Source organism: Balaenoptera ricei, chromosome 12, assembly GCF_028023285.1.
Source record: "Balaenoptera ricei isolate mBalRic1 chromosome 12, mBalRic1.hap2, whole genome shotgun sequence".
In the NCBI taxonomy this organism is placed as follows: Eukaryota; Metazoa; Chordata; class Mammalia; order Artiodactyla; family Balaenopteridae; genus Balaenoptera; species Balaenoptera ricei.
Genome location: NC_082650.1, coordinates 92,619,675 through 92,641,411, shown reverse-complemented (window position 1 = coordinate 92,641,411; position 21,737 = coordinate 92,619,675). Strand labels below are relative to the sequence as shown.

Sequence of the window (21,737 nt, the reverse complement as noted above, 5' to 3'; positions counted from 1 at the left end):
AAAGTGCATGGTTGTGTCAAAGGATCCTCGCCAGATGTTTCCTCCTACTGGCCTCTGGCTAAAGGACCCTATCCCTTCAGCACTTCCTTCTATTATTACCTGGGGAGGTTCCCATCCCTTCTTTATGCAGACCACATCTACCTAGGCTGAGGGGAAAAAAATAAAATTGAACATTTTTATTAACATCTTAAGTGACCCATTGTATTTTATAATAGTTATTGTACTGTATACTAATAGTCTCTAAAACATTTCTTCCTTTTGATGAAACTTTAACCACTTTTAAAAGAATGCATATAGTAAACATATCCTATTTCAAATAAACAACTAAGACCATGAAATATGTAATAAATTATTTTTTCACATTTTTTTGAATTTTATTTTACTTTTTATACAGCAGGTTCTTATTAATTATCCATTTTATACATATTACTGTATATATGTCAATTCCAATCTCCCAATTCCTCACACCACCACCCCCCCCACCCAGCCACTTTCCCCCCTTGGTGTCCATACGTTTGTTCTCTAAATCTGTGTCTCTATTTCTGCCCTGCAAACCAGTTCATCTGTATCATTTTTCTAGGTTCCACATATATGCGTTAATATACGATATTTGTTTTTCTCTTTCTGACTTACTTCACTCTGTATGACAGTTTCTAGATCCATCCACGTCTCTACAAATGACCCTAGATGTTCCAATTAAAATATAAGACTTTTATTTCAAAAGTTTCAGTGGAATTAAATAGGTTGTCAAGGTTTTGAACATTTTTGTTTAAATTTCTTTTAATTTGATAGTGATATAAAAATTTTTACTTATATTTTCAACATACTTTTCCAATTACCAAAATGAATTTTAACAGGTGACTTCTGAAAAAAATTAAATACATTAAAATAAAGTTGGGATTAAGAAGAGTGATTGTAATTTACATGAGGCGATTTTTCCATGATGAAAACGGAAAGGTGCAAGATAATCACAGGGGCATACAGCACTAAGATGAACCTCTGCTTTACATTATTCTTTATCTTGTTTTTTTTTATCTTACTTCAGATGAGGAAAGAAATAATAAGTAGAGAAATTGTTTTTATGCTTCTAGAAAGCTGACTTATTTTAAAATATAGTGACTGTATTGATTAAATCATATTAAAAGATCCAAGACAAAGTATAGAGGATTCTTTTTTTAACATCTTTATTGGAGTATAATTGCTTTACAATGGTGTGTTAGTTTCTGCTGTATAACAAAGTGAATCAGCTATGCTTATACATATATCCCCATATCTCCTCCCTCTTGCAAATCCCTCCCACCATCCCTATCCCACCCCTCCAGGTCTTCACAAAGCAGCGAGCTGCTCTCCCTGTGCTATGCACCTGCTTCTAACTAGCTATCTATTTCATATTTGGCAGTGTGTGTATGTCCATGCCATGCTCTCATTTCGTCCCAGCTTACCCTTCCCACTCCCCGTGTCTTCAAGTCAATTCTCTATGTCTGTGTCTTTATTCCTGTCCTGCCCCTAGGTTCTTCAGAAACATCTTTTTTTGATTCCATATATAAGCGTTAGCATATGGTATTTGTTTTTCTCTTTCTGACTTACTTCACTCTGTATGACAGAGTCTAGGTCCATCCACCTAACTACAAATAACTCAATTTCGTTTCTTTTTATGGCTGAGTAATATTCCATTGTATATATGTGCCACATCTTCTTTATCCATTCATCTGTCAATGGACACTTAGGTTGCTTCCATGTCCTGGCTATTGTAAATAGAGCTGCAATAAACATTGCGGTACATGACTCCTTTTGAATTATGGTTTTCTCAGGGTATATGCCCAGTAATGGGATTGCTGGGTGGTATGGTAGTTCTATTTTTCGTTTTTTAAGGAACCTCCATACTGTTCTCCATAGTGGCTGTATCAGTTCACATTCCCACCAACAGTGCAACAGAGTTCCCTTTTCTCTACACCCTCTCCAGCATTTATTGTTTGTAGATATTTTGATGATGGCCATTCTGATTGGTGTGACGTGATACCACATTGTAGTTTTGGTATGCACTTCTCTAATGATTAGTGATGTTCAACATTCTTTCATGTGTTTGTTGGCAATCTATATATCTTCTTTGGAGAAATGTCTATTTAGGTCTTCTCCCCATTTTTGGATTGGGTTGTTTGTTTTTTGATATTGAGCTGCATGAGCTGCTTGTAAATTTTGGAGATTAATCCTTTGTCAGTTGCTTCATTTGCAAATATTTTCTCCCATTCTGAGGGTTGTCTTTTCATCTTGTTTATGGTTTCCTTTGCTGTGCAAAATCTTTTAAGTTACATTAGGTCCCATTTATTTATTTTTGTTTTTATTTCCATTTCTCTAGGAGGTGGGTCAAAAAGGATCTTGCTGTGATTTATGTCATAGAGTGTTCTGCCTATGTTTTCCTCTAAGAGTTTGATAGTGTCTGCCCTTACAGTTAGGTCTTTAATCCATTTCGAGTTTATTTTTGTGTATGGTGTTAAGGAGTGTTCTAATTTCATTCTTTTACATGTAGCTATCCTGTTTTCCCAGCACCGCTTATTGAAAAGGCTGTCCTTTCTTCATTGTATATTTTTACCTCCTTTATCAAAAATAAGGTTACCATATGTGCATGGGTTTATCTCTGGGCGTTCTATCCTGTTCCATTGATCTATATTTCTGTTTTGTGCCAGTACCATACTGTCTTGATTACTGTAGCTTTGTAGTAGAGTTGTAAGTCTGGGAGACTGATTTGTCCAGCTCCGTTTTTCTTTCTCAAGATTTCTTTGGCTCTTTGGGGTCTTTTGTGTTTCCATACACATTGTGAAATTTTAGCCAGACTCATCAAGAAAAAAAGGGAGAAGACTCAAATCAATAGAATTAGAAATGAAAAAGGAGAAGTAAAAACTGACACTGCAGAAATGCAAAGGATCATGAGAGATTACTACAAGCAACTATATGCCAATAAAATGGACAACCTGGAAGAAATGGACACATTCTTAGAAAAGCACAATCTTCTGAGACTGAACCAGGAAGAAATAGAAAATATAAACAGACCAATCCCAAGCACTGAAATTGAAACTGTGATTAAAAATCTTCCAACAAACGAAAGCCCAGGACCAGATGGCTTCACAGGTGAATTATATTAAACATTTAGAGAAGAGTTAACACCCATCCTTCTCAAAATCTTCCAAAATATTACAGAGGGAGAAATACTCCCAAACTCATTCTACGAGGCCACCATCACCCTGTTACCAAAACCAGACAAAGATGTCACAAGGAAAGAAAACTACAGGCCAATATCACTGAAGAACATAGATGTAAAAATCCTCAAAAAAATACTAGCAAACAAGTCCAACAGCACATTGAAAGGATCATACAGCATGATCAAGTGGGGTTTATCCCAGGAATGCAAGGATTCTTCAATATATGCAGATCAATCAATGTGATACCCCATATTAACCAATTGAAGGAGAAAAACCATATGATCTTCTCAATAGATGCAGAGAAAGCTTTTGAGAAAATTCAACACTCATTTATGATAAAACCCTCCAGAAAGTAGGCATAGAGGGAACTTACCTCAACATAATAAAGGCCATATATGACAAACCCACAGCCAACATCGTTCTCAATGGTGAAATACTGAAACCATTTCCACTAAGAACAGGGACAAGACAAGGTTGCCCACTCTCACCACTATTATTCCACATAGTTTTGGAAGTTTTAGCCACAACAATCAGAGAAGAAAAAAAAATAGAAGGAATCCAAATAGGAAAAGAAGAAGTAAAGCTGTCACTGTTTGCAGATGGCATTATACTATACACAGAGAATCCTAAATATGCTACCAGAAAACTACTAGAGCTAATCAATGAATTTGGTAAAGTAGCAAGATACAAAATTAATGCACAGCTATCTCTAGCATTCCTATACACTAATTATGAAAAATCTGAAAAAGAAATTAAGGAAACACTCCCATTTACCATTGCAACAAAAAGAATAAAATACCTAGGAATAAACCTACCTAAGGAGACAAAAGACCTGTATGCAGAAAACTATAAGACACTGACGAAAGAAATTAAAGATGATACAAACAGATGGAGAGATAAACCATGTTCTTGGATTGGAAGAATCAACATTGACAAAATGACTATACTATACAAAGTTATCTACAGATTCAATGCTATCCGTATGAAACTACCAGTGGCATTTTTCACAGAAGTATAGAGTTTTTAATGAGAGTTTTGATTTTAAAATATTTTTGTAGTATTCAGATTTGACCTATATATTTCTCAATAGATTATTTTATATGAAACCTACAGTCAAATACAAAAATGAAACAATAAAATATTGCTGGTGAAACTTTAATATAAGAACTTCTTAGTCTAACAATTGAAATTTTATGAGAATTTATAATACATTTTAATGCAACTTATTCCTTTTTCTTGTAACACTAAATCAGCATTCCTGAACAACTCTTCTTTGTAAGTAATGACATTTGTTAATCAAATAATTATTAATATTTTCTATTTGCAACATGAATAAAGATTCCTGTATTAAAATTTTATGAAGTTAAACACTCTAATATTTTAAAAAAGTTAACCATTTATAAAATATGATATAATTCTTACTATCTTTTCTTTTATAAGTTTTCATTTTTTAACAGATACAGGCATATTTAAGTATACAAGCATATGTAATAAAAAGTAAATACAGTATTTTGAACACTTGCACATAGAAAAAATATCAAATTTAATATTAATCTAAGAGGATATTGAATACTCTATGATATGCATAGTTTACTTTTTATGTTTCAATTTATCTGCATCTTTAAGATGCCATACTTTAAGGTTTTGTACATTCTGTGTACCTCAAACAAAATGAAAAGAAGGAAAGTATGGATATTGCTCCATAGTTTTCTTTTTTTTATAGTATCTTTGTCTGGTTTTGGTATCAGGGTGATGGTGGCCTTGTAGAATAAGTTTGGGATTGTTCTTCCCTCTGCAATTTTTTGGAAGAGTTTGAGAAGGATGGGTGTTAGCTCTTCTCTAAATGTTTGATAGAATACTTCTGTGAAGCCATCTAGTCTTAGGCTTTCGTTTGTTGGAAGATTTTAAATCACAGTCTCAATTTCAGAACTTGTGATTGGTCTGTTCATATTTTCTATTTCTTCCTGGTTCAGTCTCAGAAGATTGAGCTTTTCTAAGAATGTGTCCATTTCTTCCAGGTTGTCCATTTTATTGGCATATAGTTTCTTGTAGTAATCTTTCATGATCCTTTGTATTTCTGCAGTGTCAGTTGTTACTTCTCCTTTTTCATTTCTAATTCTATTGATTTGAGTCTTCTGTTTTCTAACTATTTTCTCCACAGAGTAATTATCTTTAAAATAGTCTTTTTATGTCATTATTATAATTTTAGTACATAAGGCCACAGATTTAATCTGAAACAATGGTGCTATGGCAAAATATTCAGTTGATTAGAAATCATTCAGATTAATAACTGGTTTCTAGGTAAAAATTTATAGAAAAATGTACAAATTTTGGTCTGTATTTAAATGCACCTTAACCAATGATTTTCAACTTTATAACAGTAAAGGACTGTTAAAATCATGAACATCACACACTATAAAAGAATAGTGATAATGATTTGGCTATAATAACAGCAGCCAGCATTTGAAAAAAATTTCTTCTTCTGTGTTCTTTGAATGGAGCTGCCACTATTACTCTAATTGTTCTGGTGAATTCTCTATTTAGCTATACATTTTTAGCAGGTTGACATTATTGTTACTGACCTAAGCGAACTGATGAGTATAGTTAAAAGGACATTATCTCTACTGAATATCAAACATATTTTATCAAGTGTCAGAAAATGTCAATTCCAGTATCCAGTTTCACAATGACTTTGTATATGAATTGGGGCTGTCATCTACATGCTGTCATAGCTCAAGGAATTCATCTTTAAATGATGTTATCAAGTATTAACTGTTTCAGACCTCAGATCCAATAACCAAGAGGATGGAAGAGATTAAAAAATATAGATGTAATCATGAAGTGTTTTGCAATAATTATCATTTTTAATATTTTTATTGTTGTCTATAGTTTAATTCAATTTGAACTAAATATACAGATACAACAATTAGTTTTAAATGAGTTGCTAGATTATTTCAATTTTTTTTAAACATCTTTATTGGAGCATAATTGCTTTACAATGGTGTGTTAGTTTCTCCTTTATAACAAAGTGAATCAGTTATACATATAAATATGTCCCCATATCTCTTCCCTCTTGCATCTCCCTCCCTCCCACCCTCCCTATCCCACCCCTCTGGGTGATCACAAAGCACTGAGCTGGTCTCCCTGTGCTATGCAGCTGCTTCCCACTAGCTATCTATTTTATGTTTGGTAGTGTATATATGTCCATGCCACTCTCTCACTTTTTCCTAGCTTACCGTTCCCCCTCCCCATATCCTCAAGTCCATTCTCTAGTAGGTCTGCATCTTTATTCCCGTCTTGCCCCTAGGTTCTTCTGACCATTTTCTTTTCTTTTCTTTTCTTTTTTTTTTAGATTCCATATATATGTGTTAGCATATGGTATTTGTTTTTCTCTTTCTGACTTACTTCACTCTGTATGACAGTCTCTAGGTCCATCCACCTCACTACAAATAGCTCAGTTTCATTCCTTTTTATGGCTGAGTAATATTCCATTGTACATATGTGCCACATCTTCTTTATCCATTCAAATGTTGATGGACACTTAGGTTGCTTCCATGCCCTGGCTATTGTAAATAGAGCTGCAATGAACATTTTGGTACATGACTCTTTTTGAATTATGGTTTTCTTAGGGTATATGCCCAGTAGTGGGATTGCTGGGTCGTATGGTAGTTCCATTTTTAGTTTTTTAAGGAACCGTCATACTGTTCTCCATAGTGGCTGTATCAATTTACATTCCCACCAACTGTGCAAGAGGGTTTCCTTTTCTCCACACCCTCTCCAGCAATTATTGTTTGCAGATTTTTTGATGATGGCCATTCTGACCGGTGTGAGATGATATCTCATTGTAGTTTTGATTTGCATTTCTCTAATGATTAATGATGTTCAGCATTCTTTCATGTGTCTGTTGTCAATCTGTATATCTTCTTTGGAGAAATGTCTATTTAGGTCTTCTGCCCATTTTTGGATTGGGTTGTTTTTTTTTTTTTTTTGATATTGAGCTACATGAGTTGCTTGTATATTTTGGAGATTAATCCTTTGTCAGTTGCTTCATTTGCAAATATTTTCTCCCATTCTGAGGGTTGTCTTTTGGTCTTGTTTATGGTTTCCTTTGCTGTGCAAAAGCTTTTAAGTTTCATTAGGTCCCATTTGTTTATTTTTGTTTTTATTTCCATTTCTCTAGGAGGTGGGTCAAAAAGGATCTTGCTGTGATTTATGTCATAGAGTGTTCTGCCTATGTTTTCCTCTAAAAGTTTGATGGTGTCTGGCCTTACATTTAGGTCTTTAATCCATTTTGGGTTTATTTTTGTGTATGGTGTTAGGGAGTGTTCTAATTTCATCTTTTACATGTAACTGTCCAGTTTTCCCAGCACCATTTATTGAAGAGGCTATCCTTTATCCACTGTATATTCTTGCCTCCTTAATCAAAGATAAGGTGACCACATGTGCGTGGGTTTATCTCTGGGCTTTCTATCCTGTTCCACTGATCTATATTTCTGTTTTTGTGCCAGTACCATACTGTCGTGATTACTGTAGCTTTGTAGTATAGTCTGAAGTCAGGGAGCCTGATTCCTCCAGCTCCGTTTTTCTTTCTCAAGATTGCTTTTGGTATTTGGGCTCTTTTGTGTTTCCATACAAATTGTGAAATATTTTGTTCTACTTCTGTGAAAAAAGCCAGTGGTAGTTTGATAGGGATTGTACTGAATCTGTAGATTGCTTTGGCTAGTAGAGTCATTTTCACAGTGTTGATTCTTCCAATCCAAGAACATGGTATATCTCTCCATCTGTTTGTATTATCTTTAATTTCTTTCATCAGTGTCTTATAATTTTCTGCATACAGTTCTTTTGTCTCCTTAGGTAGGTTTATTCCTAGATATTTTATTCTTTTTGTTGCAATGTTAAATGGGAGTGATTTCTTAATTTCACTTTCAGATTTTTCATCATTAGTGTATAGGATTGCAAGAGATTTCTTTGCATTAATTTTGTATCCTGCTACTTTACCAAATTCATTGTCACTTCTAGCCAAATTTATCTAGTTTTAATGAAACCCCAATCAAAATCACAACAAGTTATTTTGTGGATTTTGACAAACTGAACCCAAAGTTTGTATGGAAATGCAAAAGACCCATAATAGCCCACACAATATTGTAGACAAAAACAAAGTTGGAGGACTGACACTATCCAACTTGAAGACTTACTATAAAGCTGTGGTAATCAAGACAGCATAGTATTATTAAATAATAGATAAATAGACCAATGGAACAGAGTAGAGAGCTTAGAAGTAGAGCCCAATAGATACTGTCAACTTATCTTTGACAAAGGGTAGAAAGGCAATACAGTGGAGAAAAGATGGTCTCTTCAATAAATGGTGCTGGAAAAACTGGACATCCACATACAAAAAACAAACAAACAAAAACCAATCTAGACAGAGACCTTATACTCTTCATAAAAATTAACTCAAAATGGTTCACATACTTATTGCAAAATGAAAAACTATAAAACACCTCAAAGGTAACAAAAGAAAATCTAGATGATCTTGGGTTTCATTATCTTTTTAGATATGACACGAAAGGCATGATCTATGAGAGAAAGAACTGATAAGCTGGTCTTCATTAAAGTTTTATAAAATCTGCTCTGTGAAAGACATTGTCAAGAGGATGACCTGACAAGCCACAAACTGGAAGAAAGTATTTGCAAAAGACATGTCTGGTAAAGGACTGCCATCCAAAATATACAAAGAACTCTTAAAACTCAACAATAAGAAGACAAAAAACCCAGTTTAAAAATAGGCCGGGCTTCCCTGGTGGCGCAGTGGTTGAGAATCTGCCTGCTAATGCAGGGGACACGGGTTCGAGCCCTGGTCTGAGAGGATCCCACATGCCACGGAACAACTAGGCCCGTGAGTCACAACTACTGAGCCTGCGCGTCTGGAGCCTGTGACCTGCAACAAGAGAGGCCACAATAGTGAGAGGCCCACACACCGCGATGAAGAGTGGCCCCCACTTGCCGCAACTGGAGAAAGCCCTCGCACAGAAACGAAGACCCAACAAAGCCAAAAATAAAAAAAATTTAAAAACTTAAAAAAAAAGTAGGCCAATGACCTTAACCAGCCTCAACAAAGAAGACATACTGATGTCAAATAAACAATGAAAAGATGCTCCACATATGTCATCAGGGAACTGCAAGTCAAAACAACACTGAGATGCCCCTACACACCTATTAGAGTGGCCAAAATCCAGATCACTGACAACACCAAATGCTTGTGAGAATGTGAAGAAACAGAAGGTCTCATTCACTGTTGGTAGAAATGAAAACTGGAATAGCCACCTTGGAAGACAGCTTGGCAGCTTCTTACAATTTTTTTTACTAAACAATATGTTGCATGTATTATTCTGATAATTTTTTCTTCCATTCAGTCATATTTTCAATAAATATTTAAGTAATATATATTCTTAGGTAGTTAATTCATACTAAATAATTATATAGTTTTCTTTTATTGTTATATTACATTTTTGTTTACTTAGAGTGTCTCTAAATTTTCATCACTGTAAACATATCACAAATGTGTAATTTTGTACATATCTCCTTGTACCTGTATTTAAGATTTCTCTAAGGCTTATACCTATACATGAACTTTATGATACTTTTCCCATCATAGCTCTTTATCCTCCCATGAGCAGTGGATTAGATCTGCCTTGGAAAGACAAAACATCTCATGTTATTTCAGTTTTCCTAATTATTTGTTGACTGCTTGCTTATTTCTTTACCCTTTGAATTGCTTGTGTGCTCTTTGCCCATGTTTTCTCAAATCCTCTCACAGATTTCAGCCAATGTTTAGTGCTCAGTTTTCTATGGCTCCTAATCAGGTATTACAGAAAGCTTGTTGCCTCAAACTCAGGCCAAAGCAAGCTTGTTAGGCCTTGCCCAATTACACACTGAAAAGATAAAAGGGTGCTGTGTTGATGACATTTTTTAAAATATAATTTATTTTGTAGATTAGTTTAAAGTTCACAGCAAAATTAAGTAGAAAGTAGAGTTCCCACATAGCCCCTAACTACATACATGCAAAACTTCACCCACTGTCAACACTGCTCCTCTAGAAGAGTGGGACATTTATTATAAATGATGAACCCAATATTATCACTCAAGTCCATAGTTCACATTAGGGTTCACTCTTGGTACTGTACATTCTATAGATTTTGACAAAAGTATAGTGCCTTGTGCACCACCATAGTGTACAGAAGAATTTCACTAACCTAAATATCTTCTGAGATTCATCTACTCATCCCTCCATCTCCTCTAAAATCTGACAACCACTATCTTTTTATGGTCTCCATAGTTTTGCCTTTTCCAGAATGTTATATAGTTGGAATAATAATAAATGTAAACTATTTTAGATTGGCTTCTCTTATTTAGTAATACACATTTAAGATTCCTCTGTGAGTTTTCATAGCTTGACAGCTCCTTTCTTTTTAGTACTAATATTCCATTGTCTGGATGTACCACAGTTTATTTATACATTCATTTACTGATGGACATTTTGGCTGCTTCCAAGTTTTGACAATTACGAATAAAACCACTATATAAACATCTGTTAGTAGTTTTTTGAGTGGAATATAAGTTTCAACAAATACCAAGTAGTGTGATTTTTGGATCATATTGTAAATTTTGCAAGAAACCGCTAAACTGTCTTCCAAATTGGCTGCCATTTCATTTTTAACCAGAGGGAAATTGTCTTGGGGTTTCAAATATTTCCTATTTGTTACACTATCATCCTCAAAGGATGTCTCTGAATAGAGCCAGGCCTTCGACTGGGACACCTTTATTTCCTTCCCTAACTTTCTGATCTCTGGCGGGGGGGATCTCTGGAAAAAGATGCTGGCACTGGGCAGTGCACCACTAATCTGGTGACCAAAAGCTATATTCAGAAAGTTCCAACATCTGTTTCATGTCTGAAGAGGCTGTATTTCAATCACAGCTCAGTCAGAATATTGTATTGTCAGCAGTTTTTCCTAATCATGAGTTGAGCTTGAGGATTAATATGCACAAAAGCTCTTTAGCAATCTGCATGTTGGACTGTTAGCTTTCTAACCAGTAGTAGTTGGTTATTTTCCATCAAGGTTTTTAGGATTTTCTCGGTTTTGTAAACACTTTTCTGTAATCAGATAGATTGAAGGGTCAATATCAACCCTGTAAATGAACTCATCATTCTTGTGTCCATGAACCCACCACGTGGTTCTCTTTCAAGCAGAGGGCATTTTGAGTGGCTTCCTTCTGTTTCTCTTTGAGATCTTATTCTGGAATTGGGAAAGTGGTCTTCCAGAGCCATGTAATGAATTCATATGGAAAACCTTCATTTAGACTTGTAAGGTCATTTTGGTTCTACTATACGTTTTATCCCAGTCTCGGCCTCAGAGCTATCTCTCAGGCCTCATGCAGGGCAAATTGGAAATGCCAGGCAGTTGATACCTCATGCTTCAGTCTGCAAATAGTAGACATATTTTCCAAGTACTAATCCTTGCTTCTGTTTAGTTGATAGCATTTTTTATCTTAGTGCTTTACCACTCTTCCTGGTCAGAGCTTTACCGTAGGAAAAGAGCTTATTTGCCCCCACATATTCAGGCTTGGCCATGAATCTTTCTTTGGACAGTGATCTATAGGTAAAGAAGAAGGGTGCTATTTCTGAGCCCAGGGCTTAAGAGGCTTTGCATGTTTCTGCTCGTTCTCTTGAATCTGTGCCACTCCATGAGAAGAACATGCTAGCCCAAAGAGCATGAGAGACATTTGGAGTGGAGCATTTCAACTGACATAACAGACTTGCAAACACACCTCCCCCATCAGCTGTGTTACACAGAAACCTGGGTGAACCCATTGTATATTAGCTAAATTTTAGAAGACCACAGATATGAAAATAATAAATGATTGTTATTTTTAACCACTGAGTTTTCCGTTTTTTTGCTAAACAACAGCAGCAAACAGCCTGTATAGTAATTTTGAAGTAGTTCATACCTCTGTAGAGAGAGGATAGACATGGCTGAGAACTATACATCTCTGAATTCACTTTAACCTCCCTACTGGGAGAGGCAACACCTCCCCTGTGACTTAGGGAATCTGCACTTCTCAGCATACAAGCCTTCCGTTAAATACCTCTGAAAGGGTTGACTTATAAACTGTTGCCAGTTTTCTCCTGCCTCTCCCAAGCATTTCTCATTGGTTTCAGATCATAAAAAGGGTTAGATTCCACCTTTGCTGATGAGAGATGGAAACATTTAACTGGAAACAGATAGCCTCTGCCTTGAATGAATTGCATAAAACCCCAGAAATCTGTATTGTCACAAAACTGGGGAGAATGTGTGGGATTGGATCTAAGGTGATCAGACCAAGGGAGAATAAATATGACTTAAATGAGCTGAATTTATTGATATGGATGGAGAGAAAAGATTTAAGATGCTAATATTGGGTGTGGTGTCACATAGGATGTCTGATCAAAAACAGAGCTTAATTCCAGTTTAGGTTAGTGAGGTAGAAGTGCCAGAGTTCATAGGCTCATTGTTCATGGAAATGTCTGAATGGATCAGTTATGTGTAAGCTGCCCAGTTACCTCTTACTTTCTATCCCCACAGGATATAGAAGGACATTTCAATCTCCTAGGTAGACACTCCATCACCCAGGAGGGCACTCCACTCACAAGGCTGAAATAGCGTGGGTAAGGGTCACTACTGTTTCAATGAGGTTTGTGGTGATAGTCCTTTAAAGACTGGAGGTGACAATGTGGCTTGCTGCAGGGAAGCTAGGGTCCCTGATATGAATGAGAATAATGGGATCCAAGAATAATGGGATAAAGCCTGTTAGATATGCTTGACTACCAGATACAACAATGAGCAAATAACCACATAAATCAGAGAAACAGAATGATGATCAACGGATAGATTCACAGATACTCTTGGCAATGGCTAGTTGGTGATGACTTTCTAGAAATGAAACAGGAGGACAGTATGCTATGATGCTATTTTGTATATATAGAATTAAATATATGGATCCGCAAGGCAGAAATGTAATTCCAGTTGTCTTTGTTGGGATTCCTAGGTGCTTACTTAATTTCGAACCTAAGCTATTTCACAGATGCAGTCCCTCAACTGAAAGATGCCCTTTTGCATTAGGACCTTGCGATATAGTCACAGATGTTTCTTATATCATCATAAAGCCTTCTTCAGAGGGAGCTGAGACCTTTTATTCATATGACTACTCACTGATGAAATTAAAATGTTCAGACTTTTAGGAGTCATTGAGTTCAGCTCCCTCTGAACTTATACTTATTTTTGAAATACCACTGCTTCACCAATAGGAGTAAAAGATTATTCAGATCTGGTAGATGGGTAATAAATCCATCTTGTTTTGTTTTATTTTGTTTTGCTTTTCCCCACAGTCCCAGAATGTAGTGTAGTTAATATACTTAATAATAGAATTTTCATATTGGAATAAGAGCTATTATGGAGGAAAGCCCAATTGGAAGATCTTGTAATGCTCCTTCAGACTTACCAAGATTTTAAACTGAAAGCAATTCTGTATCCCTATGGGCCTTGTAGTAATTAGTGTGCCCTTGAAAGTCTTGAGAGTTGCAGGGGTGGATTCAAGCATGGCCCCATCTACTTCACCAGATTGGACAGTGCAAGGCCAGAAGGCTATAGAAATAATAGAAGATAATCAGAAACTTTAGCAGATTGTGATACAAATTTTACAGCAATTCTAGATGTTGGAACTCTATTAAAACACACAGACATAGCCCTTGGTACCTGGAGAGCAACTGTGACCTGACAAATTAGTCTTTTTTTTTATCTTAATCAATGAATGTCCAGTTGAATTTGTTTTGTTTTGTTTTGTTTTTTTTTGGAAAGATATTTTAAAAGGCCCACATAAATAAATAAATATCAATTCTTCTCAAATTGACCTACAAATTTGATTAAATTCCAATTAAACTTCTACCTGGTCTTTGTTTGCTTGTTGGAATGTAAGGTGTTATGTGGAACAGAAGAAACTATCAAAAGTAACTAAATCTTCTTGAAGCAGATTAAAAATATGAGATGTCATGCACTATCAGTATTGAGGTTTTCAAATGTAAGTAGTAAATATTTATGGTACTGACAGGTGGACAACTAATTGAACTAAGGAAACAGAATAGAGACAGAGAAATACACATAGTCATGTATGGTAACTTGATCTGCAACAAGAAAGCATTGCCGATCAGGTAGATCAGCGAGTAAAAATGTACTCATTCAAAACGAGTAGCAGGCACAACTGGTTAGTCACATGGAAAAAATGAACTTATGTGCTTCCCTTACACCACACAGCTCACACACATACAATATTCAGATAGATGAAGATTTAAATGTAAAGGGTGGGTCTTTTGTCTCCTTAGGTAGGTTTATTCCTAGGTATTTTATTCTTTTTGTTTCAATGGTAAATGGGAGTGTTTCCTTCATTTCTCTTTCAGATTTTTCATCATTAGTATATAGGAATGCAAGAGATTTCTGTGCATTAATTTTGTATCCTGCTACTTTACCAAATATATTGATTAGCTCTAGTAGTTTTGTGGTAGCATCTTTAGGATTCTCTATGTATAGTATCATGTCATCTGCAAGCAGTGACAGTTTTACTTCTTCTTTTCCGACTTGGATTGCTTTTATTTCTTTTTCTTCTCTGATTGCTGTGGTTAAAACTTCCAAAACTATGTTGAATAATAGTGGTGAGAGTCTGCAACATTGTCTTGTCCCTGATCTTAGTGGAAATGGTTTCAGTATTTCACCATTGAGAATGATGTTGGCTGTGGGTTTGTCATATATGGCCTTTATTATGCTGAGGTAATTTCCCTCTATGCCTACTTTCTGGAGGGTTTTTATCATAAATGGGTGTTGAATTTTGTCACGGAGCTGGAGGAAGCAGGCTCCCTGGGTTCAAAATCTTCTACAAAGTTACAGTAATCAAGACAGTATTGTACTGGCACAAAAACAGAAATACAGATCAATGAAACAGGATAGAAAGTCCAGAGATAAACCCACGCACATATGGTCACCTTATCTTTGATAAAGGAGGTAAGAATATACAATGGAGAAAAGACAGCCTCATCAGTAGTGGTGCTGGGAAAACTGGACAGTTACAGGTAAAAGAATGAAATTAGAACACTCCCTAACACCATACACAAAAATAAACTCCAAGTGGATTAAAGACATAAATGTAAAGACAGACACTATAAAACTCTTAGAGGAAAACATAGGCAGAACACTCTATGATATAACTCACAGCAAGATCCTTTTTCACCCACCTCCTAGAGAAATAGAAATAAAAACAAAAATAAACAAATTGGACCTAATGAAACTTAAAAGCTTTTGCACAGCAAAGGAAACAATAAACAAGACGAAAAGACAACCCTCAGAATGGGAGAAAATATTTGCAAATGAAGCAACTGACAAAGGATTAATCTCCAAAATTTACAAGCAGCTTATTCAGCTCAATATCAAAAAAACAAACAACACAATCCAAAAATGGGCAGAAGACCTTTCTCCAAAGACGTTTCTCCAAAGAAGATATACAGATAGCCAACAAACACATGAAAGAATGCTCAACCTCACTAATAATTAGAGAAATGCAAATCAACACTACAATGAGGTATCACCTCACACCAGTCAGAATGGCCAACATCACAAAATCTACAAACAATAAATGTTGGAGAGGGTGTGGAGAAAAGGGAACCCTCTTACACTGTTGGTGGGAATGTAAATTGATACAGCCACTATGGAGAACAGTATGGAGGTTCCTTAAAAAATGAAAAATAGAACTACCATACAACCCAGCAATCAGTACTGGGCATATACCCTGCGAAAACCATAATTCAAAAAGAGACATATACCACAATATTCACTGCAGCAATATTTATAATAGCCAGGACAAGTCATGGAAGCAACCTAAGTGTCCATTGACGGATGAATGGATAAAGAAGATGTGGCACATATATACAATGGAATATTACTCAGCCATAAAAAGAACCAAAATTGAGTTATTTGTAGTGAGTTGGATGGACCTAGAGACAGTCATACAGAGTGAAGTAAGTCAGAAAGAGAAAAACAAATACTGTATGCTAACACATATATATGGAAGTAAAAAAAAAAAAAAAAAGTTTCTGAGGAACCTAAGAGCCGGACAGGAATAAAGACACAGACGTAGAGAATGGACTTGAGGACACAGGGAAGGGTAAGGGTAAGCTGGGATGAAATGAGAGAGTGACATGGACAAACATACACTACCAAATGTGAAATAGATAGTGGGAAGCAGCCGCATAGCACAGAGAGATCAGCTCGGTGCTTTGTGACCACCTAGAGGATTGGGAGGGGGACACAACAGGGAGGTGATATTGGGATATATGTATACGTATAGCTGATTCACTTTGTTATACAGCAGAAACTAACACACCATTGTAAAGCAATTATACTCCAGTAAACATGTTAAAAAATATATAAAGGGCAGAAGCTTAAATATTTTAAAAGGAAATGTAAGAAACATCTTTTAATCCTAGGGTAAACATTTTTAAACAAGACTTAACAAAGCAAGTCATACACAAAGTGAATGAGTAATTCAATTACATTAAAAATAAGTTTTAGTACTCACAATTTTCATAAAGGAGGTGAAATGTCGAGCCACAAACAGTAGAATATATTTTCAGTAGTGTCGTGTTGGCCAAAACTTTCATTTGGGTTTTTCTGTAACATCTTATGGAAAAACCCAAACAGCCTTTTTGGCCTACCCAATACATACAACTAACAGAAGTATTAATTAGAATATATAAATGTTCTTACAAATCAATAAGAAGAGTACATTAATGGGCAGATGCCATAAACAGGCATTTCTAGAAAGAAAATTAAATATCTTGAAATGTATATGTGTTCTCACATATGGGAACACAGAGGAAAACCAAAAGGAGGTATAATTTACACACAGCAGATAAGCCCAAATGGAACATTTTGACACTGCAAATAGGAACATTTACTCACTCTCTTAACAGTGTGAATATTCCATTTTCAAAGTGCACTGGGAAAAAGCCCCATGATATAATAAATGTGAAAGTGGCTACCCAAAGGTCCAAATATTCTCTGGGTATGAAACCTAGAGTGACATTTGTACTTGCATATTTGGAGAAATATTTGAAAACCTTAATAGTATTATTATTTCTAGGAAAAAAGAGACAAATAACCCAAATATCTACAACCAGGAGAATGATAAATGTCATTGGCATATATTTAAATGGAATATTCTACAATAGTTAAAAATGAGCAACAGACACATGCACTAACAGATAATGCAGAAATGTCATCTTCAACAAAATGGATTGTTTCGGAAGACGATACAGAATATTATCTCAATTATATTAATATGCAAACTAAAGAGTGTTTTATTCAGGCATACATACAAATAGTTAATTTATGTATACTAAAGGCAAGGGCAATAAATATAAATTCAGGATATTCAATATAATTGGGTGGGAGAGTGGAGGAGTACTTGAGGACAAACAGAAGAGTATCAGTAATGTTCAGCTTTTTAAGTTGAATAATGGGTACATGTGTGTTCACTTTATTATTTTTTATATTTTACATATAAGATAATTGATTCAGAAAAAAAATGTAGCCTCTAACCTACTTGTCAGATCCACAGAGATTCCATTATTTTGACAAGGTTTAGAGGAACACTCACTAGTTTCACATAGAGGTCCAGAAAACCCAGGTCTGCAAACACTCCTTTTAAACAAGAAATTTAATAACTCCATTGTTATAAAATTTTAAAGCTGAAAATTCAAATAACCATAGCACAGCAAATTGTTAATAAGCAGAAGTGTTGTTCAATGTGTCCATTGACATTATAAAATGCATACATTTGGATACATCTAGATGCATGGACATGTATATAGATGTTTTTTGCTTTTCTCTACCTGAAATTGTTGACCCCAACTTTACAGTCACCACAGTTCTGACAAGGAAGGGGGGAGCACTCATTCATGTTAATTTCACAGTGTTCATCTTTAAATCCTGCAAAGAGAGAGGAGATGGGTAGAGATGAGCAATCCTCACTTTAGAGTGTGAAAATCGGAATCAGTAGTAAAGAGTCTGGAAAATATGCTCATAATGTAAGTTATGAAAAAAAAGTGGGAGGGAGAAAACATCTCATCTCTGAGTTCTCATACTACTCTATTTCAAGTAATGTCTGAATAAAATTATGCTAGTTTCTAATTAACGAGTTCAAATGAAAGAATCAAGGGAGGACTACTTTACTAAATCTCCTCTGGAAATAGAGTTTATGCTAATGTTGTTGTTTTAAGGTCTTTAAGTGTTTGAACAAAAAGAACTGAAACTATCCGGAAAGCAAATGAATTAATGTGACGACCAATCTTAAAGTAAAATTGAACTTCAATGATCAGATTTATTCAAAGCAGTTAGCAGATGAGGCAAATTTAACTGCTTTTGATTCATAGCTATATAATCAGTCATCCATTTAAACTCATGCCAGTTATGTTTTAAAAAAAGCAAAGAAAAAAAGGAAAGAAAATTATAGACTTATAAAAGAGTCAGTTGTAATTATTTCAACATATTTGTGTCCGAAAAAAATCAAATTTATATCACTATTTAAAATACATTAAATATTTTAATATTTATGATGATCATTTAAACAATTATTTCCATGGTTATAGAATAACTAAGTATAACAATATATATATATTGCTGCTAATATTATTTTTATATTTTTCTTGCTAATATTTTTGAGGATTTTCTTTTCTCCTACTTTTTCAGTGCTATAACTAAGTACCATATAATTGAAGTGACATTATAATGTCAATATCTACCCAGATTTTTTAGTTTGAGGAACAGAGGTCATTCAAGTTACCCTAAGAAAACTTTATTAGTGGCATACACATAGACTGGGATTGGAATTGAGAAATATGGGAAAGAGAGGATAGTCTATCTACCCATGAATGGCCATCTTGCTCCCATTGTACCTTCTCATAGAGTTTCTCTTCCTCATTCTCTCTGCAAATATCTCTTCATGTTGAAAGTGTCAGATTCTTTTAATATTGTCATTACAATATTGTAATATTGCCATGCAGATAATGTAGCACAGTTTCCCTTGCTCTATATCATGACTTTTCAGCTTCAGCACTTACTGCTGAGTGGAAAATTCTCTTCACATTTTCTTACTCAGATTCCCATTAAATAACCTGGGACTGGCCAGCTTTATCTTTTCACATCACACCATGCCACAAGCCCCTGCCGTTCTCTGTGGTGTCTGCCCTCAGTTCAAAGGCCAAACCCACTTCCAGTTAGAGTTTGGGAAGTTGATACTATGCCTTGTGAAATATGGCTGCCTCCTTAGCAGGAGATAATATGAAAACTTAAAATGACATAATCCAAAAGGAGGCAAAAATAAAGGAACCAAGTACAGATATGACAAGTAAAAAGCAAGTAGCAAGACAATTTATTTAAAGCCATATATAGCAATAATTATATTAAATATGATTTTAAAAAACATTTCAGTTAAAAGGCAGAAACAATCAGACTAAATAAAATAACAGGAATACATGGTATCTAAAAGAAATTCCCTTTACATATAGAGACAACAACTGGTTAAAAGTAGAACGATGGAACAAAGATGCCCCATGAAACACTAATAAGAAACCTACGTGATTAGCAGACCAGGCAGTCTTCGGGAAAAGCACTGGTATTAATTTGTGTTACTTTTTCTTTCTCAATTATCAAATCTTTCAAGTTAAACTCTGAAGTTGCATGCTTGTAATTTTATTCATGCAGTAGATATTGTATCCTCAGCATCCAGAACAAAATTTTGTTATTATAAATTAGTTATTTCCAAGTTAATATGGATCTCCTAATTTTAGGTGAACAAGTTATTATTGCAACACACTTCAACACAATTTGTCAATCACTATTACTGTTATATTAAATTGTAAATGTCATAGTACAGTTATAAATAAATAATAAGGTATTTCCTTAAATATTTTACTGTAGTTAATTTTTTTTCAAGTTAAAGATTTAGAAAGTTGGATGCATTCCACCATTTCTACTTTTAGCATAACTAGTATTATCTGGGACACAGGGCATTTTGACCTTAAGTTGTTTTTTAGAAATGTCCTTTTGTGGCACTAGAACTCAGGGGCACTGACCAGCTAGAGGACTGCAGTGTGCCCCCTGAGTTCAGCTGGGCTGATGGATCAGAGCATTCAGCACCTGGGAACTTGAACAGCTCACAGGATAACCTTGTTTTCCGTGACTTTGCCTCATTCATTTAGTTTGACATTTCTGAGATGGAGTTTTGTTACCACCTAGCAACATATGTCAATGGACTGAGGAAACGAGATTGCTGAAATGCAGTGGACATTGGGAGAAAAAATAAAGTAGATGTGGATCGCATTTAAAATAAGCCAAACCTTTGCAGGGAAAGCATAAGTTTGGGGGATTTAAAAGCGTGAGATGTATATATACTTCGTTCCAAACTAAATTTTCCATAGTCCTTGGTTTTAGAAATTGATACATATTCATGTGAAGGATATTTGTTTTGAATATATGCAGTGACAGCTAAAAGTCTGCCAAAACTCAAAGTACAATGAATTAATTTTATGCTATTCCTCTCCTATTTATTCCTATCCAGATCTATTCAGCTAACTCTATTTTATTAACAGCAGTAGAGCTCTTCACACACAAATAATGAGCAATTCTCAGACAAATGTTCTCTTGATCTTTTTCTTATACTGTCTTACCTGTGATTGTTGCAGCAAATGCATGTGACTGATTAATAAATCCTATTTTTACATTTAAATTAGTTACTAAAACTACTGCTCAAATCCAGAACTAAATCAATGTAGATTACAGGTATAGTATTTTTAATCACTTAATATTTTCTCAGTTCTAACAAATGTAGCCTTTTTATACTTTATTCTCTGGAGAGGATGGCATAGAACAATGTACACTAACAATAGTTAGGTTTTCATAAAACCTTTTTAGTAAGCATTTTATCATTCAGGGCTATATTTGACAACTGTCACATTAGAAGTAATATCAGCTGGACTAATTAGAAATGAAGTAAATAGTGACAATTAGAGTGTATTTTCCATGTATTCAAACAATGTAGTGTAAAATCCATACATTTTAAGACAAACAAAAAAAAAGTATTAAAATGAATTATTTTCGGGACTTCCCTGGTTGTCCAGTGGTAAAGAATCTGCCTTCCAATGCAGGGGAAGCTGGTTGGATCCCTGGTGGGGGAACTAAGATCTCACATGCCGCAGGGCAGCTAAGCCTGTGCGCCACAACTCCTGAACTCTTGCACCTCGGCCAGACAGCCCATATGCCGCCAACTACACAGCCCACGTGCTCTGGAGCCTGTATGCCACAACTACAGAGCCCATGTGCTCTGCAGCCTGTGTGCTGCAACTAGAGAAGAGAAAACCCGCATGCCACAACTAGAGAGAAGACAGTGTGCCACAACTAAAGA

The 21,737-nt window shown here is 35.2% G+C and overlaps 1 protein-coding gene across 1 annotated transcript in view; it reads right to left on the bottom strand.

Annotated features, from left to right (window-relative positions):
• The window catches only part of EYS (eyes shut homolog), a 1,726,005-nt gene that overhangs the window by 1,152,151 nt on the left and 552,117 nt on the right, over window positions 1-21,737 (bottom strand). Inside the window, exons 15-16 of the mRNA XM_059941649.1 lie at window positions 18,169-18,265; window positions 17,876-17,977 (exon numbers count right to left, since the gene is read on the bottom strand). Of these exons, the coding sequence (XP_059797632.1) occupies window positions 17,876-17,977; window positions 18,169-18,265 (199 nt within the window). The remainder of the gene's footprint in view (window positions 1-17,875; window positions 17,978-18,168; window positions 18,266-21,737) is intronic.